The 25,906-nt window shown below is 39.5% G+C and overlaps 3 protein-coding genes across 3 annotated transcripts in view; 2 read left to right on the forward strand and 1 right to left on the reverse strand.

The window, feature by feature from the left end:
• Positions 1 to 25,906, forward strand: part of LOC134212443 (uncharacterized) — a 437,347-nt gene that overhangs the window by 39,705 nt on the left and 371,736 nt on the right. The window lies entirely within an intron of this gene.
• On the forward strand, positions 609 to 1,667 carry LOC134209807 (uncharacterized). The gene has a single exon (XM_062685836.1). It carries the CDS (start codon positions 609 to 611, stop codon positions 1,665 to 1,667), a length of 1,059 nt encoding a protein of 352 aa, XP_062541820.1.
• On the reverse strand, positions 19,058 to 21,169 carry LOC134209808 (uncharacterized). The gene is made up of 4 exons (XM_062685837.1): positions 20,605 to 21,169; positions 19,857 to 20,546; positions 19,490 to 19,797; positions 19,058 to 19,189 (listed from the first exon to the last, which is right to left on the reverse strand). The coding sequence occupies exons 1-4, from the start codon at positions 21,167 to 21,169 to the stop codon at positions 19,058 to 19,060; spliced, it is 1,695 nt and encodes a 564-aa protein (XP_062541821.1).

Below are 25,906 nucleotides of genomic sequence, written 5' to 3' on the forward strand. Positions count from 1 at the left end.
CAGATATTCCAAAGATGTACCGCCAGGTGCAAATTCACGAAGACGATCGAAAGTACCAACGAATCCATTGGCTGAATTCGAAGAACGAAATTGGAGTTTTTGAATTAACAACTTTAACGTACGGTTGAGCTAGCGCTCCCTTTCTGGCGACACGTGCTCTGATGCAGTTGGCGAAAGATGAAGCATTGGAATTACCAGTTGGAGTTGGTCATCGAAGAAAACAGCTACATTGACGATTTCCTCACCGGAGGAAATACAAACGACGAAGTCATCGAAATTTATAAACAGCTAGCGGAGATTCTTCGACGTGGTGCATTTGGCGTCCATCATCATTCTGCATCAACAGTGAGATCGTTCGGAACCACATTCCGATTGAACTGCAAGAAACGCAAGCCAATTTTGAAGATGCTGATATTAATGACGCGATCAAGACGCTGGGTCTCATCTGGAATCAACACGATGATTACTTCCGGTTCAATATGTTGGCAATATGTTCGCTCCGAAAACAACTCTGCTGACTTGAATTGGTGGAATTCATCCCCGCTACTATGGAAAAGGAATCCTGGCTGGATGACAATGAGATTCCTGAGCTCAAACCAAAGGTCATTATGGCTACTGTGCAGAAACCATCGATTAATCTGACTAGATTAAGCAGCTTTCAGCGGTTACAGCGAGCGTGGACGTATGTGATAAGATTCATCAAAAACGCCCGCACTAAGCAACGAGATACTTCGGCGCTCACGGCGCGAGAATTGGATGGTGCTATCCATGCCATAATAAAATTAGTGCAAAAACAAGCATTCGACGATTTGTATCATGCCCTGGAGAACAACGTGAATAAGCGCAACAAATATAGTGGATTAGCTCCATTCATCGATACAGAAGGTGTAATTAGAGTTGGTGGATGGCTAAAATACTCATCGATTCCATATGACGGAATGCATCAGATCCTGTTACCTGAGAAGCACCATGTGACTGCTATTCTTCTACGACAACTTCATGAGGATAATTTCCACGTTGGGCAGCGAGGACTACTGTCAATTGTTCGTGAACGATATTGGCCTGTGAACGCGATGATGCTTATCAAGGGAATCATATCCAAATGCCATGTGTGTTATCGCCACAATTCTCAACCGGTGAGTCAATACATGGGAGATTTGCCTAACTATCGAATCACTCCAGCACCAGTATTTTCGAACACGGGAGTCGACTATGCAGGTCCAATTTACCTCAAGGAAGCAGGAAGAAAAACCGTAGTGTATAAGGCGTACATATGTGTTTTTATTTGTATGGCCACCAAGACACTCCATCTGGAAGTGGTGTCAAATCTAACAGCTGGAAATGTTATCGCTGCTCTACAGCGGTTCATTAGCCGACGAGGAATTGTTTCCAACATGTTCTCCGAAAATGGTACTACGTTCGTTGGCGCAAATCATGAGTTGGCAGACCTACGTCGACTCTTCGAAGACCAGGCACACCAGAGGAAGTTGCATGATTTCTGTGCCTCGAAGGGAATCCAATGGCACTTCATCCCACCACGCAGCCCCCACTTTGGCGGTATCTGGGAGGCTGGAGTTAAATCTGCGAAGCACCATTTGAAGCGAGTTGTTGGTGAAACCAAATTGACTTTCGAGGAGATGTCAACATTCTTGACGCAATGTGATTAATTCTGAACAGTCGACCACTTATTCCGGTTTCCAACGATCCAAACGACATCGAAGTACTGGCACTGTTACAATTTCTCATTCAGAGATCGGCTTCGATCATTCCAGAGCCATCGTGGAGGTTGGTCGACTCAGTCGCTGGCAACGTGTATTGCTGATTAAGAAACATTTTGGAAGTGCTGGTGGACTGTATGCTTGAATCATATTCAATCTCGACCCAAATGGTATACTACAACGAACATCGAAATAGGTAGCTTGGTAGTATTAAAGGACGAGAACACACCGTATCGTGGCAACTCATCCAGGAACGGATGGAATAGTTCGGGTAGTTACCATCAAGACGGCCACATCAGAGTTTCGACGATCTGTTACGAAGATTTGTTTGCTTCCGTCTGTTGATCCTGAGGACTCAACGGGGGGAGTATGATGCGTCACGACAATAAATCGACGAGCCCCTCGGCGCGATGACTTTGACGTGAGCTACTTGGCGCACATCCGTTTTGGCGCGGGCGCTCCTGCTGAAGAAGAAAAAGAGGAAACGTAAAAAGTTTTCCTCCGCCATTTTAGTTTTAGTTTGAATAAAGCATTTGAATTGAACACACGCGAATTTATTTGAAACACCAAACCCAACTGAGCCAATTATCGAACAGTGGTCGTGCGGTTAGCGACGTCATTTGTCTAGACGCATATGCTATGGAGTGCGGGTTCAATGCCGCCCCAGCAAGGAGAAAACTTTTTGTGATCGAAAAATTCTCCACTGGTCCAGTGCACTGATGGGTGTTACGTGTCCTGTCCCTTGTCTCATGCTAGGTGTTTATGGTTCAGTCTGTACGACCATTGGTCGAAAACGGTGTTCCTGTCTTTTACATATATAATCAGAGGGCTAGATATGTGCAATACTTGACATTTTTTAAGGGGTGCTAGCTAGATCCTGGGTGGGGCTAAAGCCCCCTAGCTTTCCTGTACTTACGCCAATGGAAAAATCGCCTAGAATTGCGAATTAGTGTCGAATTACTTAGGGTGAGACTTCGCAGAGGCCAAGGAGCATGTGCTGCATTGGATTTTGGTAGGAATCTTTGGAATCTAGAAAATCCAACAAAGGTCTTATATTCTGCAAAAAAAAGTCCTGTGCGTTTGTTTTTTCTTCTCTTGGTTTTCCGAGAATTTCATGTTACCCCGCACGACGACTATCTTAGCCTATTTTATGAACTCTATTTTAAAAGGAATTGTTCTTTATTGGTAGAATGGTAGAAATGACACGGTTTTTAAAACCGTTTTAAGAAAATAATAACGAAATGATTATTTTTAGTTGGATCAATGTTTGCCCTAACCCTCAGATTCCCTAAACAAAACGAGCACATAAAAAAACAAGAGATTCAACGGGCAACGACAATGACCGGCATCGAAAGCCCTTTGGGATGGGTTGCTGATGGCGGTTTAATGATCCAGTCAGCAGATAGAACCGAACACACGGCCGCGCCGGCCGGAGTAAGCCTCCCCGAAAACGAACATTTTGGCACACATCCTCTTCGTTGTCGGATGATGTGTTGATGCGGCCGACTGACCGGGAGATGCACTGCGATGCTATGTGCGGGGCGGTCAACGGTGGTGGTGGCGAAGCAGAGGCTGCGCGTTCCTATGCGATGAGCGAATGTTTTTGTGTTCCTTTGGCCTCCCCGCAACCGGTAACCCACTGCACAGTCTGTGGCACATGAGTTGTTGATGTTGCTTTCGTGCTGCTGATGCTGCCGCATGAGATGCGGGAGTATGAGGGCAGATAACGGTTATTCAAGGTCCGAGTCTGTGCACTGCTGCGCCTATCCATTAAGTAATGACAATGGATTCTCTGTTGGCTTCTCTGTTTGTGAAGAGCTGGTTTTTAACCAGGATGGGTGGATTTTATTGAAGCGTTGCGAGGTTGCCATAATCGACGGAAAGGACTGTGTGTGGTTTATGAGCGGGAAGAAGTGGTGCAATACATCGAAATGGTGTTTTTGACATGGACACGAGCGGCAGAAAAGTGGCAAAGATATTTTAGCTTTTAGAATTTAGTATGAGCATTACCATAGGTTGTTGTTATCACGTTACCAAATTTCCAGGACGAATGTTGTGTCACAGGTAAAGGGGACGATGCCAATATTGATTTGTGTACACAGTTCCAAAAACCTCACTCCGGTAACCATAATCGCAAACAAGAAACTAATAACTTCATGCGCAACTAAGCGTAACTACTTCGCTGTTTATAACTGTGGAAATGTTTAATGAAGTCTATGCCGCGAAGTAACAATGTTTCAGTTGGGCCAGTAAAAAAGGAGGCAAATTGCTTGAATTTTTTATAGTGGATAAACACTTGTGTTGCGAAAGTCAGATGAGGCAACACAATCAAATCATTTTTTGATAAGCTTGAAGATATATTTTGTAGGATAACATCGTCATCATCATAACTAAATTTTATGTTGAGCTCAATCAGTTCTAATCTGGAAAACCATCAAACAGAGAATATTCTGCCAGAGCTTATGCAAATGTTATTCCTCAACTGCAGTACATTCTCATGAAAAATATTATGCCATCACCGAGAAAGCCATCTGAGTTCATCATCCGGAGCTGGCAGAAAGATTTAACATCACACACGCACGCATGAACTCATCACCATCGTCATAGAAACTCCTGCTGTTTCTGAACTGCGTCCATCTGGCCGAGCCGAGCCATCAAACAGTTCTGGGCTTTGGTTGGGAGAGCCCAACAAGATGATAGCAAAACATGGACCGTGACTGAGCGGTGAGCAGCACAAGCCGCACTCGGCACTATCCTGCCATGCCAAGAAATAACATTCCTATTATTATTCATCAGCATGCCTTTCAGATTCAGTTTTATGACCGCAACAGGGCGAAGACGCAAACGCGCGTTGCCCAAAGGGGGGAAGGAGAACCCAAACGATACTTACATAAGCGAAAAACCTGTTTCAGATGGGCTTCCTAAACGTTGGCACAAGCCGGTGTGGTGCGGACGACGAGCTATCGCATCCGCGCTTTGAACCAGCGAACAAAACGGCGCAACCGAGGTCAATGAGACCTTCCCGCAGGGGCTTCAGCATATGCGACCCGATGGATAGATACCTTCGCTCTGAAACATTCTATCAGGTGTCACCCGAAAATTGCATTTTTCGTCTCACGCTGTGAGGCTATGGGCTGTATGGCTTCGGTGCGGCCGTGACGGGGTGACACAATTCGTTTTGTGGTTCGATCAGGTTACGAAACTTCAATCAAATTCTCGCCCCGGGCAATGTTTTGTGCCTATCTATAGAATTGGTCGTACCAGGGGAATGTTGGGTGTTGATTGAGGTATGATACCGAACACAATGGATTGGGTTTTCATGGAACTGCTATCTATAGCAAGCGTAGAAATATGAAGGATGATAACCAGCGGAGAGATGTAAAAACATGCGTGATTACTCACCGTCTTCTTCTTCTTCTTCTTCTTATTGGCATTACATCCCCACCCTGGGACAGAGCCGCCTCACAGCTTAGTGTTCATTAAGCACTTCCACAGATGTTAACTGCAAGGTTTCTAAGCCAAGTTACCATTTTTGCATTCGTATATCATGAGGCTAACACGATGATACTTTTATGCCCAGGGAAGTCGAGACAATTTTCAATCCGAAAATTGTCTAGACCGGCACCGGGAATCGAACCCAGCCACCCTCAGCATGGTCTTGCTTTGTAGCCGCGCGTCTTACCGAACGGCCAAGGAGAGCCCCTCACCGTCTTACTGGTTTTAAATCTGTGCGTCGCTGATATTTTTTTACGCTGCCGACGAATTAAAAATTATCCACGCCGCCGATTTTTTTTTTACCAAAAGCTATTGCAGCAGAAGGTTAATGACCTTCAAACTCTTTTAAAGGAAACCATTTTTATATTTAAGTTCAGTTTATTCTAAATGTCCAGTCAATAGCAGAAAATAAATGTGTTTCGTTTACGTAAACCTTTATTGCATTTGCTTACAATTATGCAACGTATAGTCTTATTGTCGATAAAGTTTATAAATTGACATCATTCATTGGCTGGTGCTCTAATCACAACTACAGCTCACATGACTTGACATAGGCCTTAACTTTCAGGATATACGGGAACTTGATTTCAGGAATTGAAGAGTTTTCTTCATTTGCGCCTTCGGGAATTCTAAGTTGAACTTTCGGTATTTCCGGCTTCGAGAATATCTCATGGAATTGGTTCAAAAACTACTCCAGTAATCTCCTAAAAAACTTCTAAGAAATCCTTCAGAAATTTCTTTTTCAAAAAATCGCTTCAAGAATTTGTAGGAACTGTTATATGAAAAAAGTTCCTATATTTCTCCTGGAATTTCTTTTAGAACTTACTTATGGGTCCTGTACATCTCCGGTGATGCAAAGGTCTTCATCCTGAGCGAAGTTTAGCTATCGCTTCAACTTGATGCCAGATTGATGTCAGTCGACTTCTTTTATTTCTTTATTGAGGCTTCGCCGCTATGAGCCTCTGGGTCTGCCTCTGCTGCGATGTCCCGCTGGGTTCCAGTCTAATGCTTGTTTCCGCCCCACTTCCGATGCCAAATTTCTGTTGCTATCGGCCTTTGGTGACAACGACGATGGAGCTCGATGTTTGAGATCCAGTTGTGAGGTCACCGGGCCGGCATTATTGGAACTCCTGCAGGAATTTCTTCCATAGAGCAGTCATACGAAATGTAAGCTTTCACATCTAATCAATCGAAGGTGTGCTATGTCCTGGTGCTGTCTCATCTTCGCGGCATGGATCATGTTACTGTGAATGGTGATTAAACTAGACTTGTGCGCCGATTGAAGTTCTGTCGGCGGAGGCATATTAGACCATTTTCACGCCGTTAGTGATCAGGTGGCTTGGGGCGCCGAGAACTTATTTAATGCATTAAAAACTTTTCGCAATTTCTCCGGATACTTCTTCAGGGATTCCTCCGGATGTTTTTAAAAGAATTCCTCCGAAAGTTCTTCCAGGCATCACTTTGGATATTTCTCCAGGAATTCCTCCGGAAGTGCTTTTAAGATTCCCTCCGAATGTTTTAGGAATTCCGCCAGAAGTTTCTCAAAAAAAAAACAAATTCCTTTGGAAGTTCGTCCAGATATTCCTCCGGAAGTTTCTCCAAACATTTCTCAGAAGGTTTTCCAAGAACTCCACAGGAAGTTTCTCCGAAAATTTCCGCGGGAGCAGCTTTGAGGATTCCTACAGAAATTGCTGCAGGAATCCCTCCGAAAGTTCGTCCAGGACTTCTTTAAGAAATTGTTACATGAATTCTTCCGGAAGCTCTTCCAAAAATCCCTCTGGAAGTTCCTCCAAGAGCTCTTCCATCAGTTCTTTCCAGAATTTTGCCGGAAGTTCCTCTAGCTATTCATCCGAAATTTCTTTAGACATTCCTCTAGAAATCGGACCTCAGAATATCACCCTACCGCTAGCAAAATTCCTCCCGGAAAATTCCCATGAAAATGCAATTCCGCAATCATTCAGAAAACTCCTAAAGAAATTAGTTAAGTAGCCCTCCTGGTAATTGCCAAGAAAATTTCGTCTTGAAATTACTTTCGGAATTGCCCTTTCGGACTTTTTATCTGATAATTCTTTCATTTTGCTCCGGGGAAATTTTCATCCAGGAAGTATTTCCAAAGGATTTTTTTGTGGGAATATCCGAAGGAGTTCTGGAGAGATATCCCGAAGCAATTCCAAGGCGATTTGTTGGAAATTATTTTGAAGAAATTCGCGAAAGAGCACCTGCAGCCAAATTCCGAAAGTTCAAGAAAAAAATTAAAAAATCTTTATAATGTTAGCTTTAGCTTTAGCTTAGCTTTAGCTTAGCTTTAGCTTAGCTTTAGCTTAGCTTTAGCTTAGCTTTAGCTTAGCTTTAGCTTAGCTTTAGCTTAGCTTTAGCTTAGCTTTAGCTTAGCTTTAGCTTAGCTTTAGCTTAGCTTTAGCTTAGCTTTAGCTTAGCTTTAGCTTAGCTTTAGCTTAGCTTTAGCTTAGCTTTAGCTTAGCTTTAGCTTAGCTTTAGCTTAGCTTTAGCTTAGCTTTAGCTAGCTTAGCTTAGCTTTAGCTTTAGCTTTAGCTTTAGCTTAGCTTTAGCTTACAGCTTTAGTTTAGCTTAGCTTTAGCTTAGCTTTAGCTAGCTTTAGCTTAGCTTTAGCTTAGCTTTAAACAGCTTTAGCTTAGCTTTAGCTTTAAACAGCTTTAGCTTAGCTTTAGCTTAGCTTTAGCTTAGCTTTAGCTTAGCTTTAGCTTAGCTTTAGCTTAGCTTTAGCTTTAGCTTTAGCTTTAGCTTTAGCTTTAGCTTTAGCTTTAGCTTTAGCTTTAGCTTTAGCTTAGCTTTAGCTTTAGCTTTAGTCAACGAAGACAATATGATCACTACATCACTGCTAAGCCCCATAAAATTTCATAAAAATGCAGACTTGGGAAGAGTAATCATTCTCTTTATTATTATTCAGAGAAGTGTGATATGTCATAGTTTACAAACTTTGGCAAATGAAGTATATTTCCTCAATATTTATTTTTGCAATCTGCGTTGTTATCTTTGTCTTAAAAAATGTAATCAAATAATCAATAAATCGCGATTCTTTCTCTTTTTCAATGGCTCTACATCACAACTGAGACTTGGCCAGTATTTCAACCTTGCGTTCCATTATCATTTCCAAAGTTATTATTTGAAGCCTTTTCCTTGCCCGTCATTGTATGAGTTTGTGTCTTGATTGACAATTAAGTTTAGTGGATATGTACATGTCACCAAGCTGATAATATTTCCCACATTATTTTACACTCCCCAAGACCTCACTAAGCCATTAAAACTTATTTTAATTCAACTCTATAGTCGCCTTAAAGACATGGTAACAGTGTTAAAACGATCTAATTTGAGCTATTACGTGCTGCTCAAAAGCCGCTTTTGGCGAATTATTTGGCCTATATTGTGCTTGCCCCTACCCTACTATTTTTCCATGCCTATGCGTAAGACAAGACAAGTGAGAAATTGAACGATTCTATAGACGAATCCAATTAAAAATAAGAAGAAGACATACGACGGTGTTAACTTTGACAGATCCTACAGCACAGCATAGGAAGATCATTTTTAAATGCTTATAATAAATTATAGACAAATTGTATTTAAAATATGATTAATGTACGATACGGAAAAGGTTCTGAGTTACATATCTGGAAGCTTATCTCAATTTTTTTAAAAATATTTTCCTAAAATGTATCTATCATGCGGTTCGGAACTTTTTCCATATCATACATACCTAAGATTTTAATTACATTTTGTCTAGAATTCATGCTTATATTTTAAAATGATCTTCCTATGTTGTGCTGTAGGATCTGTCAAAGTTTACACCGTCGTGTGTCTTCTTTTTATTTTTTACTTGGATTCGTCTATTTGCTGTCAATGGCGAGGAAAATGTTTAAAAACAAGTGCAATCCGTTTACGTTTCATTTGCTATTGAATATAATGAACCACGTGACACTTTTCAAATAAAGCATATTTGAAACCTTTCTGCGAGCTTTTTAGGTGGCAATTAATATTAGCTAAATATAAAATAAATGCACAGCTCCTGAAGCATAAATCATGCATTTTCTATACGTAAATGTTAAACACTATCAATAACATTGTTAAAAAAATATCTGTTTCGAATGCGAGTGAAAGAGATAGCGTATAAAATTATGGGCGTCATTGTTTATGATTTCACCAAAACGTCATAGATGATAGCTCTAAATTGGTAATGAAGGTTCTCTTATTCGGCTTGTATATCTACAGAGCTGATTAGCTTTTCATCTAAGCGTTATATACCGATATACGGCTTCTGCTGCTTGAGGTTATACTGCCAATAAGCACTTGAAAAACATATATAGAGCTTAAAGGCACTGAAAAGCTGTTTAATGGTATGAATACGGCTTATTGAAGTGCTTAACGGTTTCCTGGGTCATTTTGGGAAGTGAAGACACATTTATACCTCTTATTGAATTTCTCTCACAAAAATTTCTAAGAAATTGAAATTCTCGTTTTTTTTCATCTGTCAAAAACTTTCTTCCACACTTTTGTCGGAATTCCAAAATAAGAAAATATTGAAAATCTCTTCGAGAATTTATTTTCTTACAAGAGATTTTTTGACCGGAATTCAGCTTCTGGTATGAATCCTTGGACACATTTCTGAATGCACTTCCAGAAGGATTTTTTGTAGGAATTCATGTATCATTGGCATGGGTGTCAATCCAAAAATTGTCTTCAGGATCTATGCTAAAAAATTCGCTAGAATAATTGGTAAATCAGGGGGGATCAAGTCTTTCAACCTTCCTCTACGCTTTATGTCTTTAGCATTTTATGCCGTGGACGAACTGTTTGATTGCAACGCCTCTGCTGCCATATTTAAGCAAAAACTTAAGAAACGAAACCGCCAGAAATAAAATATTGTTCGCCCATTTGAGCAGGCTCAAAGATGTGGGCCCCTTGAAAAAACTTTTCTCTGCCTGACTTCATTCAGGCGCTAGGGGAAGGTCCGTTCGGCCGAGAGCTGTTTGTCAGAATATGTTATTTCGCCGAACAAACCACTACTGGCCGAAATTTATTTAGCTGAACAGACAGCAGAAGGTCTAACAAGTCAAACGCAAATATCATTTGGTCTAAGGAGGCATACGGTCACTGAGTCGAACTGGGCATTTGGTCGCAAATGTTGTTTAACCGAACAAGTCGTTTGACCAAAAACGCCGTTTGGTCGAAATGGTCATTGAACAAAATGAGCCATTTGACCGAAAATATCCGATGGCTTTATACGGCTGAAAATACTATTTGGGCAAACAGGAGATTTGAGCGAAAATTTAATTTGGACGACCAAATGATGTGACAAAGAAAAACATTCGACCAAATAGGTCGTTTGGTAGAATAGGCCATCTTCCTTTGAGCTGAACATGTTGTGTTATCGAAAAAGTATCTTGGTTCGATTAGGTTCCGATCAGATAGAGACAAACACTAGAGTGATTCAAATTTTGACTTTTTTGTCCCCCGATGCTTAAACGATTGCATTTGCCATTTTAATAATCCTCCTAAATTTTTGGCAAATTCGGATGTAATTTGACTGTGCACACGTCCTTAAAGTTTGTATGGAAATTACTGTGAAAACTGACTCTTATGTGGTCGGGGTTCAGCCAAATCACACCAAGCGCCATCGAAAAATTACCAATTTTCACTCAAACTTTCGTTTAGCAGATTTAATTGATCGCAAATCGCATCGAATATCCCTCAACCCCGTAACTGACGATATCCTAATGCAAATGTATGCTTAAATTGATATGAAACTATTTCCGTTGTCCTTGTAAGAACAAAATATCACAAGTCAGTCGAAAAGCCGCTTGGTGCAGTTTGGCTGAACCCCGACCATGTGACAGACCGTTCCGTGAGGTGGCCCATGATTTTTTTAAATAGAATCTACACATTGACTACACAGAATACTTCTCAAGCTAAAATGCAGTTGTTGTTGCGAAGCTATTTCTTGTTTGGAAGCAAAGTTATGAAAAAAAAAACAAAAATGCTCATTATTGATATTGATGTTATTCTGTTACGTGTTAAATTGAATTTCCCACGTTTCAGTATTTCCGTAATAACTTTTCTTGCGAACATCAAATCGTTTCGCAACAAAGACGGCCTGTTTCCTTGTAAAATTTTCTATGTTACTGATGTACATATGTTTTCAGAGCTTGAAGGGAACCGTGTGGGAATGGTTTTTCATAGTAATTTTCATACAAACTTCAAACGCGCGTACTCACTCAAATTTAATCCAAATTATCTAAACATTTGGGAAGATCATTAAAAAGGCAAATGCAATCGTTTAAGCATCGGGGGGCAAAAAATCAAACATTTTGAATCACTCTAATAAACACTTAACCACATTGCTCCAATTATGGTAGTCCATTTGCGTGAACAGACTACTACTAGGTCATAGATATTTTAAATTAAAGACATTCCATATATGTTGACTTATAGATAAATTATTTTATTTGATAAGAAAGTTATTTTAGACTTTTACTAAAATAACTTTCTTATCAAATAAAATAATTTATCTATGAGTCAACATATTGAGCTTGTGCATTTTGCCTTTTTATCGCACAATCCTTATTTGGTTTGCAACTTTCATTCCAGTCAACCATAATAATCTATATAAATAAAACTCAATTTTTGAATGTTTGTATGGATGTTCCAGCGCCGATGACCGATTGACCGATTCTGACGAAATTTGCAGTGTTGGGAAAATCGCAATGTTGTCAATAATCACGAACAATCATTTTCAGCGATGAAAGTTTTCGTTTGAAAATTGCTCTCATGAACTCATTATAGAATCTTTCTGGAATGATCTACAATATAATGGTGCTCAGTAGCTCAATCCTCTATTTCTGTTTATTTGCATGTGATTGATTCTCCTTTTGTTTTGAATCTTTTTTCCACAATCGGTAACTCACGAGTTTTTTCCTCAATCGGTAACTCACATATTCTCAGGATGTATAGATCACACCATAGTCTGGCGGATACGAATTATTTTTGCAGCACAACCATCGCTGCGAAATATTGTGTCGCAAGCACTATTAAACTGATTCCCGACTTTCGACGTTTTACTTCCAAACTAACTTCCTACGTCATAAGTTTGCACCAACACATTGTCGATTCGACTTCCGAACTTCAATTTAGTGCCAGCAATGTTATACAATTATATACAGCGTTATACAATCTTGTCAGTTCATCAGCGTTATACAATCAGTTTTGGACTAAATGCACAATATTCACCTTCTTATGACTATCAAACATTCAATTATGCCCAAACCACTATAAAAACACGATAAGCAATATTTGTTGCAGTCATGTGCATGGTAATAGTTTTGCTATTAGTTTACTTTTTTCACAAGTGGTTTTCATACCGCAAATGAAAACATTATTCTTTTACTGATTTATTTTGCACTCGATTTGATTCTAACGTTTTCCTACATTTTCCACTTTATGACGTCATTTGATTAAAAATTAAAAATGACAGTAAATAAGTTTAATGGATTCCGTCATTCTATCCGCCAGACTATAGTAAATATATGTTTAACCTATGTAAACACCCATATCAATCTGACGCTACAAAAGCACTGTACAAATTTTACATTCCTTACATTTGAAAATTCAATCAGCTTGCTCATGGGCCTGTCATTCCCATATACAAATTTTATTTATATCAAAATCAGCTGTTCTACATCGCTTTCCATGAGAAGATAGATTTATTGCTCCACATTATTTCCATGTTGTTATTTGAACCATATTATTATCGAGCAAAATGTTATTGCCTTTTTTTATAGTGCACCGTTCTGTGTTTTGGGTGTTTTGTTTTGATGAGCAGCTACTGACATCGCGGTTTGTACCTTGCATGCTGATACTAATAGTTTAGGAAAAAACCCAGATTAATCCACCTAGCGGTGATGGTGCCTTTCTCGTTCGTTCAAAAGGTTTGGAAAAATCTCAAATAACACCAATATGTGGATTGGTCTTATTTTTCATATTTGTTTATATGCATAAAAAAATTATCGACAAACGCAATTTGTTGCAAACAAATCGGATGAGCATAAGAGCAAAAAATGGCATTTTATTTTGTAGTTTTAAAATTAGTATTTTCGCCATAACTTTTGACCCAATTGTACGATCCGGCCAAGTTTCTATAGGAAACAATGGGACAAGATTCTGCGTCGAATGCAATCTGTTGTGAGCGACCTGAGAAGCACACATATTGCACATCAATCACAGTAACTTATATATGACCGGATTCAGTCACAATATGGTTACTGCAACCAGATTTGTTGAACTTGTGTTGCTTGGGGAATAGATGAAGTCTAAGTGCTTAAAAAGTGAGCTAGACTTTTTTGAACTCTTTTTCACAATAAATAGTAATTTGACCATAACATCTAAGCCCATAGTCCGATCTGGCCAATTTTCAATAAGAAAATATGAGACATTCTGCGTCGAATGCAATTTAATGCGAGCAAATCGGTTGAGGAAAAGTGCCTGAAAAATGAGTGAGTTTTTTTTAGCTATTTTTCCATAAATAAATGGTATAATTTTCGATCCCATAGTCCGATATGGCCAATTTTCAATAGGAAACAACGGGACAGGATTCTACGTCGAATGCAACTTGTTGTGAGCAAATCGGTTAAGGATATGTGCCGAAAAATGAGTGACATTTTTTACGCGATTTTTTCGTATGAATTTGTATTTTGGCCATAACTTTCGATCCCATAGTTCGATCTGGCCAATTTCAAATAGGAAATAATGGGACAGGATTCTTCGTCGAATGCAACTTGTTAGAAAAGAGTGGCGTAGCCAGAAAATTGGTCTGGGGGGGTTTTCTGAACATTTTTTTCTTCGAAAAAAAAAATGTCTTCTAAAAATTTTGTCTCGGGGGGGAGAGGAGTTTATGTCCAACACCACCCCGTGGCTACGCCACTGCCAGAAAATGTTCCTCACGCCATCGAAACTCTTCGAATTCGCTATGGTCGACCAGAACTTCTACTGAAAACTATTCTGGAGAAGGTACGTCGGACACCTGGACCCAGACAAGATAGACTGGAAACGGTGATAGAGTATGGCCTGGCAGTTGGGTATTTCGTGGATCATCTTCGATCGGCACAGTTGCAAGAGCACTTGTCTAACCCAATGTTGATGCAGGAGCTGGTGGATAAGCTACCGGGCCCGATGAAAATGGAATGGGCTTCCCTCAAGGGCCAACATCCGTTGGCCAATCTGGCGTCATTCGGGATGTTCATGGGGAAACAAGTGGCAACTGCAAGTGAAGTTAGTTTCGAACTTCCTGTGCACGAAAAAACCTTCAAGAACGAGAAACACCGCGGAAGGGAAAACGCGGGTGTCCATACACATCTGCAAGGCGAAAGTTCAAGCGGCAAACCACCAACTTCAACCACAAATGCTCAAAAAAAGCTAAAGCATGCAGTATGTGTGCAAACGATGGGCATAGAGTAATAAATTGCTCTCAATTCAAGGATTTAAACATAGATGAACGGTGGAAGATCGTCCAAAAGAAAGGTCTTTGCAGGAAATGTCTGAACTGCCATGGGAAGTGGCCATGCAAGTCATGGCAAGGTCGTCAAAACACCCTTCTTCACTCCCCTACAGTATCTCATTCCGTCAACCACTCTTCATCGTCCACTAACAAGTCCCAATCACTATTCAGAATATTGCCTGTCGTACTTTATAACAAGAACAGCTGCGTCTCCATTTTCGCCTTTATTGACCTTTATTATTTGGCCATAACTTTCGATCCCATAGTTCGATCTGGCCAATTTCAAATTGGAAACAATGGGACAGGATTCTGCGTCGAATGCAACTTGTTGCGATCAAATCGGTTGAGGATAAGTGCCCGAAAAATGAGTGACATTTTTCACGCGATTTTTTTGTATGAATTTGTATTTTGGCCATAACTTTCGATCCCATAGTCCGATCTGGCCAATTTCGAATAGGAAACAATGGGACAGGATTCTGCGTCGAATGCAACTTGGTGCGAGCAAATCGGTTAAGGATATGTGCCGAAAAATGAGTGACATTTTTTACGCGATTTTTTCGTATGAATTTGTATTTTGGCCATAACTTTCGATCCCATAGTTCGATCTGGCCAATTTCAAATAGGAAACAATGGGACAGGATTCTTCGTCGAATGCAACTTGTTGCGAGCAAATCGGTTGAGGATGAGTGCCCGAAAAATGAGTGACATTTTTTACGCGATTTTTTCGTATGAATTTGTATTTTGGCCATAACTTTCGAACTGATAGTCCGATCTGGCCAATTTCAAATAGGAAACAATGGGACAGGATTCTGCGTTGAATGCAACTTGTTGCAAGCAAATTGGTTGAGGATAAATGCCCGAAAAATGAGTGACATTTTTTACGCGATTTTTTTGTATGAATTTATATTTTGGCCATAACTTTCGATCCCATAGTCCGATCTGGCCAATTTCAAATAGGAAACAATGGGACAGGATTCTGCGTCGAATGCAACTTGTTTGCGAGCAAATCAGTTAAGGATAAGTGCCCGAAAAATGAGTGACATTTTTGAGTAGTTTTGCACACACACACACACACACACACACACACACACACACACACACACACACACACACACACACACACACACACACACACACACACACACACACACACACACACACACACACACACACACACACACACACAGACATCACCTCAATTCGTCGAACTGAGTCGATTGGTATATAACACTATGGGTCTCCGGGCCTTCTATAAAAAGTTTGTTTTTGGAGCGATCATATAGCCTTTACCGTATACTAAGTATACGAGAAAGGCAAAACATTAAAATATTTGATTCCCAAACCTTTTTGTGATAAAATCGAAGGCGGATATACAGGACGGTATAAGTTCACTTCATTGAAGACATTTTGCGACAGGTAAGTAAAGTTTATTATGTTCGGCCTACAGTTTTTTTCATTTCTATTTTAGCTATTCGACGAGCGAAATGGCAAATTCCATTTATCATCCGGATGTAAAGAGTTTGCATTCCGTACCGATTATATATTATAATCTATCTAAACCTGAACGCTGAACATATGGAGCTTGGACTGTCTGCTACTGTGCCGTTGGGATTTGAACATGTGAACAATAAAGTTCTAGAGGAAATATAGTATGTTGATAAAAGTGCTATGTTTTTGTGGTGTTTTGGCTATAGAAAACCCGGACTATGTCAGTAATGGAATAAGGTATAAGTGGTTCTGTATCATCGATTCAGCAAAGGAATCTTCTCTCCGTTGTGCCAGGAAATTGTTTTCTATTTGCCCACCGTTATTGCTTCCGTACTCCTTAGAATTTAGCGGAAATGCATGTGCGTGTTCGTAATACACAGCACGACGATCAGTAGAAAAGTTTCGATATATACTATTCCTGAAAAAACGAGCAATGGGTAATGTTTTCAACATAACCGCGAGTAGACGTAGGACTTGTATAAACGTAACGTATTTACATTTAACTTTTTGATCTATATAGTTTGATTATAGGTATTGATATTGGAAAGTCAACTTCCATGCTGTGTTGAATTATTAGCAATTTGTGTATTCAAAACTTCTGGAAATAAAACTAATAATTAAATACATAATAAGAATTGCTTTGTGTCTAACTATTAAGCCCTTATTTACTACTCAAGCAAGTGTAGGGCATTTATAGATCTCTTATTGATGATAGTATTTGAAGTTAAACAATTCTATTTATAAAATTTTCAGACTTGGGCAAAATGTGCTATTTTGGGGGAACTGTCCCGTTTTCCAAACAAAGAAATGCAGCACCAATTTCGTTGCTTCTTTTTGCTACCATGCGTTCTTACTGATGAAAAAAAAATCACAACAATAAGAAACAAGTCAAGGAGCAGTAACCCTACTGTAATAGAGGAGATACTGCTAATACATCAACGAAAAATTATATAATATTTGATTCCAAAGTCCATGTCTACGTCAAGTTTAATGAAACAATTTCTCAGAAAATAAAAAACAAAGTATAAGATAAAGTTTATTTAAATATTCTTCTGGAAATTATTTTTTGCGGACTTTTTTTAAAACATGTAATTCAGCAAAATTTTCTAATCTAAAATGGATATTAACACTATTACTGATTGTGCATCTTCAATTGCTAATACCTTCTGCAAATAAATGAAAGTAATTATTTTAATCAAATTTTTATTTTCATCGGTGTAGTTTATTTTTTTATTTGAAATCAGAAATGTTTTAATGTACATGTGGTTTAGTACCAAGCACAACTTAACATATGGTCAGTCATATGACATGACTCGTACTCATCCCGGGACCATTTGAATTATGAAACCAATCACCTGAATGAGCAGACCAAATCTCTCTAATTTTATTCTTCTTCATCCACCACCGAACTTCGAGCGATGCGATGGGCGATTGCATCCATCGCAACCGACACCATTGCACGCGACCATCATCAATGACAAAAAAATCGCCCACTTCTTTCATGCATATTCGCAGACCCACCGGCAGTTCTACCGCTGGTGACTGCATGCTGTCGCTGTGTAGGTAAACACAGCGAACGAACGAACGAAACGAAAAATGCACGAGCACGTCAGTACGCGCTGCTGTCACAAATTGTAATGACTCGCACGCGGCAGGCCCTGCTTCTTTTATACACAAAGAAAATCTTCCGACGGACCCGAAGGCCTGACATACCGCATTCTGATGTCCGTGTTAGGAATGCACGGGATTGGTTACATATGAAATTTTTGCTGGCTTTGACAAGAATTGAAATTTTCAATAGCTTATCGTTAATAATCTTAAGATTCAGTGAAATAGGCAAAATGCTGGAGAATGTCCGAGTCGATTGATATATAAATCTTCAAAATCCATAGAAAGATAAAGGCGCTAGTAACGTTCAAAATCTTCCCTTCCAGCGTAACGCTCTCGATTTCCAAAAATCTAAATGACACCCAGTGTAGTAAAGAAAGACGTAAGTCCAACGTCAATATACGTTTTTATTTATGCTTACACATGATATACAGCCAGCTGTTGAATAGATATCGCTAGTCAAGTCTAAAACCGAAATGGGGGACTATCGAAGTTGGATTTTTCTCGCAGTCCGTACGTTAAACCTAACTTCGCTAGTAGTGCGCTAGTTCAATTAGGACCTAATTAGACTAGCGAAGTTGGGTTTAACGTACGGATTGCGAGAAAAAATCCAACTTCGCTAGTCCCGTATTCCGGTTTTCAACTTATTCGAGTATATAATATCTATAAATAGTGTAGACGCATATAATGTCTTTATCAGCAGTATACTTTGATGGGTTGTATGCGACACAACATAGAGTTGATACTTTACAGTTCTAATATCACGGAAGGGGTGAAATTAGGAAAACTTGTAGATATTGCAGTCAGATAGTCATAGGTCACTGTCGGGTGACGCCATAGTTCTCCATGGGGAATCTGTCCAACGCTATCCATTATGAAAAACTTTGATGCAATTTTTGAATGCGATTTTTTCAGCTTGACTACTTCTTATTTTTTTTTTGTAGTGTACGTCTTATAGGCCCTACACAGAGAGATCTAATTGGTTTCTTTTTATTTCAAATTCAATATATTCACTTTTTTCATATCAATTAGACAACGATTTTGTTGAAAATAAATTCAAAAAAGATATTGCTGCACATGGGCATATGGGTCAAAATATGACCACATCAAACATCAGCGCAAAGTTTCTCGGATACCAAGGGGAGCAAATCTTGATTCAATTTGAGTATCATCAAATCCTGAATACGATTGTCACTTAATTTTTGTCGCTGATCGGTCAACACTAGTTTTAGTCCACTAAATGCACGTTCAACAGTGACTTGAGTTGACGGAGCCGATAATATTGCAGTAGCCAACCTAAACATTTCGTGATGACTTGTACGTCGCCTTTTCCAATATTCCACGATATCGAATCGTTCTTCTGTCGGCAAATTGTACATACGAACTTTGGGTCGCAGTTCCAGCTCTTTTATCTGTTGCAATATTTTATCATCGGCAGGAAGCATGTGCCCAAGAGCTCCAGGAGTATCTCTTTCAAAATACTTGTTTAAGTATTGCTCCACGAAGTCATTACTTTCATTAGGATTTGATTGGACGGATGGGTCCTCAATATGTATGCCCTCAAGTCCATTCAGTCGTTTCCAAAGTTCGAGTAAGTAATTCTGAAAAAGGAGATTGATTTCAACGATCCAGGTGTCGTTTTTAAATAAAAACTACTTACCTGAGCAATTTCCTTGTCAGCCAGAGACATTCGGTTCGATCCAATATAATTGAAGCGAGGGTCGATGTAAAGACACGCTTTGAATTGGGGCGTCTCCGTTAGCTTATGTAACCGTTTTTCCATGGCGTTGAGTAGCTTCTTGGCCAGGTGATTTGTCGTTAGGGAATTCAGTTTTGCCTGGCAAATTAACCATTCTGTGTAGAATTCGGAAAGGGGAACATGTTCCTTTTGTAACATAACTGTCAAAAAGAACAGTGGTTCTAGGGCTTCACATAATAACTCAATCGAAGCCCAGTGTTTCGAAAAATCTAAAATGAAAATTTTGTTTACAATGAAATGGAACTAAAACATATTTGGTTAAACTTACTCATTTCGTCGAATTCGCTCTGAAGCATTAGAAAAAAGGATTTTTGTTCACGAAGAGCCTTGACCATCAGGTAAACAGAATTCCAACGTGTTTGTCCTGGAATTGGCGGAAGATGTGCCTTATGGGTAGCAAATGATGTCCTGTACTTTACAAGCCGAGTCTTTTGGCAGAGTTTCTTAATATTTTCAATTCGCTTTGAGTATTTCTTCAGCACATCCCACACAGCCAACTGACATGTATGGGCAGCACAGCGGGTGCTTGTAATAGACAGAACGTCATATGCCTCATCATCTGAATATCTAACGTCTTCATCGTTGTCGTCTTGCTCGGTATTGTCTTCATGGTTCTCCTGTTCGTTCTCCTTATGTGGCTCTTCCTCTATTTCTTCGTCATCCTGAGCAGCTATTATTTCGTCATTGGCAGCGTCCACCTCAAACATATCTGCGAGGCGACGGTCAGACAACGTGGCAATAACCTCGTCGATAGCTTTTAGCTCTTTTGTAAGTAGGTTCGGACTGCTCTCTTTTATATAGCGCCGCAGGCTGGTAACTGAAGCAACCATGTTTGCACCGTTGTCGTGAGCAATTGTCAGTATTTGCTCTGGAAGTATTCCAAACTTTTGTATAACTTCCTCGACCATCGTTTGACACAGATTCGACGCCGTTTGACTGATTATCATTTCCTTGATAACTGAAATAAAAACGGACATGATGGAAGAGAAACATGGAAGGTCAACATTAGTAGTTACCAAGAGAACGAGTTACAATTTGGCCATCTTTGTAGAAAGCCGCGTTGACTGCAAACGAGTGATGGCTCCTTCTGGATGCACTGTCCATTTTAAGATGAAGAGGTCGACCTTTTATTTCGGCTGCCAAAAGTTCTCTGGCCAAGACACTAGCTTTCACTGTTAGCTCCGTCAAACTCTTTCTGTTAATCGATAAATTAGCAGCTTTCCAAAGCGGACCAACTAGTGTTTTTATCCCGACCCACTCCGGATAACTTAACGGTAGAGCATTACTAGTGGTGAGTTGGAGAGTTCCCAGCAGAACATCCTTAACTGTTGTTTCCACAGTAAGCTTGCCAGTCTTTTTTCGTTTTGGTTTCGGCTCCTCATCTTTCTCGGAAAGCGGTAGACCAAGCACTTCCAGCTTATCCGGATGATTCACTCGAACGTGGCGAATGAAGTTTCCATGATAAACTTTGCCTTTCTGCACGTAATCACAATTGGGTACGGCAATACACTGGAATTTGTTGTTATCGATAGCTTCAATAGCTACCTCGATCTTCCATTTAAGCGTGACGTATTGTTCCATTTTGCACTTTTCCGGATCAAAGCTGCCTGCAGCTAGCGTAAACAAATGAGCTGAGAGAAAACTGTCACTCGACAACTTTGTACCACTCACTTTTGTTTGATTGCTTTTGAAACTGAGTGCAGCGAAAATGGCAATCCATGATCTCAGCTGATTTGTTCTCGTGAGCGACTAAAGTTTTATTTTCACTTTATCTAGCGAGTGTTAATCGTCTGATTTTCTGGATGAATGTAATCGCTTGAACATGGAACTCACATTTGAAAGCGTATTGATTTTTTTTTAATCGCGATCGGGACAACACTGTTTGGAACACACATTCTTCATCTAAAGGAGTACGAATTTGTCATCAATCAACTAAGCACTACTTTTGAATCCCTCAAAGCAAATATTCTTTGTCCTAAAGAGAAGATTTTAATGGTGATAGAGTTCAATGCGTGATCTACTGATCTCTCATGTTTCGGACAGCAGAACGATCGCGTGGTCGGCCGAATTATTGTGTTCTGCATTGCGCGGCCGGTAATAAAATTAAACAGTTCAGTGCGTGATCTCTCATGTTTCGGGAGTCTTTGGTGTTTTCCAGTGCAAGCTTGTTCGTGTTTTGTGTTGTACGTAGAACGATCGCACGGTTATCGAAGTGTCTGGCTCTGCGGGCGAGCAAATTAATTTAAAAAAAGTAAAACCATCAGTACAAGTTTGTTCGTGTTTTGTATTGGACGTAGAACGATCAGAGATCGAGTCCAAACATGTTTTCTTCAGTAAGCAGAATGATCGGCCGGTCATCAAAATTTTGTTCTGCTTTGTGCGGTAAGCAGAACGATCAGCCGGTCACCGAAATTTTGTTCTGCTTTGTGCGGGTGAGTAAATTAATTAGATAGTGAAAGTTTAGATCGCGTCTAGACATGTTTTCTTTATTATGCAGAACGATCGGCCGGTCATAAAAATTTTGTTCTGCTTTGTGCGGTAAGTAGAACGATCAGCCGGTCACCGAAATCTTGTTCTGCTTTGTGCGGCCTTTAATTAAAACTATTAGTTTTGTTCATCGATCAAACTACACGCTATACACGGCATACCGTTTACCAAAACGAACCCTGCCACACTCCCTACATCCAACATCCCAGTGATTTCTAGTGGAAGTGCAGATGACTCGTCGGCTTCTATCAAAGCGAGAATCATGTCAACATTTTCCTACCCATTCCTTAATTGACCTGCATTCGGACACGGCCGGCGCTGGTATTGCTTATATTTAGATCACCAGTTCTTACACATTGAAGATGATGTTAGTCCCAAACTTCATCTGTTGGTTCTCTGTGTAATTACAGCTGACCTGGCAATAACGGAGTAGCAACCGTGGGCGGTCAATCATGCTCGTGCTCATGCTCAAGAGAAGATGTTAATGGTGATGGGTAGGTGATAGGAAAAAGGGGAGAGTATGAGGGAGGTGTACGGCTCGGTTATGGATCAATTTAGTGTGAACTTATGAATTCATTGACCGATTTCTATCAATTTTGGTACTCATAGTCTCTGTCTAAGGAAAACGATATTAGACTGCGTAGGAGTGTTAAAAAGGAAAAACGGGAGAGCATATTTATAAAAGTAAAATTAATCCTCTTTAGCTTATATAGCTAAACCTGTTTGTTGGTAAGGTCGAAAGTTGTTTAGCCTAATATGTCGTTCGACCAACCAAACCATTTTGCTAAAGCCCATCTAGTTTAGAATTGTTTATGCCGAAAATGTCATTTGGTCAAACAGTTCCGGAAAAAAAGTTGGCAGAATAGCTCAATTGGCAGAAAGGGTGATTTGGCCGAAATGGGCATCCGGCAGAATGTCTTTCGGCTGTATTGGACATTTTGCCAAAAAAGATGTTTAGCTGAATAGATGATTTGGCAGAAAACGCCGTTTGGCTGAAACGTTTGTTTTCCGGAAACGACATTTTCGAACCAAATGGCTCTTTCTGCCAAACGACTATTTCTCTCAAACGGCATTTTCGGCCAAATGATCTAGTCGGTCAAATAACTTTTTCGGCCAAACGACCATTTTGGCTAAATGTCATTTGCAGCCAAATAAACTGTCAGGGCAAACAACTTTTTCGGTAAAATTACCAATTCGGCCGAATGGTCGTTTTGGTCGAACCATTTTCAACCTAATACCGTTCCGGACAAACGTTTAATTCTGCCTAATGGAATTTGGCTACATGACTTTTGGTCTAACCATTTATTCGAAATAAATTGCTTTTCGTCGAATGACTTTTGACCAAACGACAGATAGGACTGATAGACACAAGGCCGAAAGGTGTTTAGCCGAAAATTTCATTTGGCCGAACAAATCATTAGGCCAAAACCCACCTGGCCGACCATTTTATTTAGCTGAATGGACGTACGACCAAAAATGTCGTTTGGCCATTTCTGTCAAACAATCATTTCGGCCGAACGACGTGTTAAAGAAGAGTGCTTTTTCGGCCAAATTACCAATTCGGCCGTATGTCGCTTTGGCCAAATTATTTTTCCATTTCGAAGGAATTTTTCGGAAATTATCTGAACATTTTTATGTACAAACGTAAACAACTTTTCTTTTTCTTCCAAAGAATTCTCAAAAACTTAAAGATGTTGCCTTTTCCAAAATAAATTTACAATGAATATTTTGGAGAAGCTCAGCAAATTTTCGGGAGAAGTTCAACAGATTTTTCCGACGAATTTCAAATAATTCTCCCGTTGATGTCTTGAAAACATCATGAAAAAATGCAAAAAAAATCTTTGAGAAACGAACACCGATTCACGCCGCCACCGAAATGGCTTTCAGCGTGACACCGAAAACGCCACCGCCGATTTTCGAACCGGCGCACACCTCTAGCTCATAGACCCATCGTGAACTGACCAAATGCCTGTCTGTCTGTGTTCTTTTCTCACATACGGTGGGAAGTAAGAATTGGGAACTAAGAAGTAAGTAGCAAGAAGTGTGAAGTGATTAATGAGAAGCAAAAAGTATGAATCGAAAAGTGAAAAGTGAGAAATGAGAAGTGAAATGTGAGAAGTGAGCATGGAGAAAGTGAGAAGGGAGCAATAAGAAGTGAGAAATAAGAAGAAAGGAGTGAGAAGTGGAAAATGCGAAGTGAGAAGTAAGAAGTGAGAACTAAGAAGTAAGTAGTGAAAAGCGAAAAGTGAGAATCCAAAAAAGATAAGGGAGAAATGCATAATAAAATGTGATAAAAGTGCGAGGAGGAATTGAGAAGTGAGAAAAAAAGAAGGGAAGAGTGAGAAGTGAGTAATAAGAAATAAGAAGCGAGAAGTAAGAAGTGAGAAATGTGAAGTGAAAATTGAAAGGTTAAAAGTAAGAATCGAAAGGAGGAAGTGAAGAATAAGAAGTGAAATGTCAGAAGAGAGCGAGGATGATTTGAAAAGTGAGAAATGAGATGAGAGGAGTGAGAAGTGAGCAGTGCGATGTGAGAAGTGGGAAGTGAGAACTATGAAGTAAGTAGCGAGAAGTGTGAAGTGATAAGAGAGAAGCGAAAAGTGAGAATCGAAACGTGAAAAGTGGGAAATGAGAAGTGAACAAGGAGGAAGTGAGAAGTGAGAAATGAGTAATATGAAGTGAGAAGTGTGAAGGGAAAATTGAGAAACGAAAAGTGAGAATTGAAATGTGAGAATCGAAAAGTGAGAATTGAAAAATGGGAAGTGAAATGTGAGAAGTGAGTGAGGTGGAAGTGAGAAATAAGAAATGAGAAGTAAAATGTAAGAAGTGAGTGAGGAGGAAGTGAGAAGTGATAAGCAAGAAGTGAGAAAAAAGGATGTACGAAGAAAAATTCAAGAAGGAAGAAGAAGAAATAAGGAAAAAGAAAAAGGTGAAAACAAGGAAGAATAAAGAAAGAAGTATAAGAAAGAAAGAGAATAAAAAAATGGAAGCGGGATAAATAGAGAAGAAAAAAGAAGAAAAAGAAACAAAGCGAAGAATGAAGAAGGAAGAAGGAATATGGAAATAGGAGGAAGAAAGGAAAAGGGAAAGAGGGAAGATGGAAGAAGGAAGAACGAAGGAAGAAAAGGGAAAATAAGAAGGGAAAAAATTAAGAAAATAGGAAGAACTAATTTTTCACTTGTAACTCCTTACTGCTTACTTCTCATTTCTCGCTTCTCACTAGGCCAAATGATCATTTGTCCTCATGACCATTTGGCTTAATGTCCCTTCGAGCTAATAACCTTCGCCTTATGGCCTGGTATCATAAAAAACTTTCTTCAATTTTTCATAGCGTCATTCTAATCCGATTATCTTGCAACAAGTTGCATTAATATAACTTCTTCACAAAAGCGTAGTTGATCACAAATGAATTTCATAAAAATTTCGCTTTTTAAAAAAATCTAAATATTCAAATAACATTAAGGAAATCTAGTAATTCAGCAAAGTGCTATTTTATAGCGTTATGTATTTCATAAATTCAGAAAGCTTCTAGCATAAAAAATCGTTCTTTTCAATCAAATCATGGGCATTTTACTTTCTACTACAACCGGGAACAACTAAATATTTGCCAAAAATTAACACTTCATACAAGTAGCTGTAATTTTCCCCGATTTAGTAAAACAGTATAGTTACTTCAGAGCAGCCTTTAATTAGTGATGATCATATCGCTGCATAACATTGACTTGAATAAAAGTTATGAGCGAAATACGCAACTAGGCCCACAACCGGATACACTCCCCTACGTTAGGCATAACGGTCATTAGGCATAATTTAGTTCATCCGAGGTTCTTTGAG

Source organism: Armigeres subalbatus, chromosome 2 (assembly GCF_024139115.2).
Source record: "Armigeres subalbatus isolate Guangzhou_Male chromosome 2, GZ_Asu_2, whole genome shotgun sequence".
In the NCBI taxonomy this organism is placed as follows: Eukaryota; Metazoa; Arthropoda; class Insecta; order Diptera; family Culicidae; genus Armigeres; species Armigeres subalbatus.

Coding starts and splice junctions, on each gene's coding strand:
- LOC134209807 (XM_062685836.1), top strand. CDS start 609: ATGGCTACTGTGCAGAAACCATCGATTAATCTGACTAGATTAAGCAGC.
- LOC134209808 (XM_062685837.1), bottom strand. CDS start 21,169: ATGGAACAATACGTCACGCTTAAATGGAAGATCGAGGTAGCTATTGAA. Junction 20,547..20,604: donor AATTGTAACTCGTTCTCTTG/GTAACTACTAAT, acceptor TTTTTATTTCAG/TTATCAAGGAAATGATAATC. Junction 19,190..19,489: donor CTGACAAGGAAATTGCTCAG/GTAAGTAGTTTT, acceptor ATTTGCCGACAG/AAGAACGATTCGATATCGTG.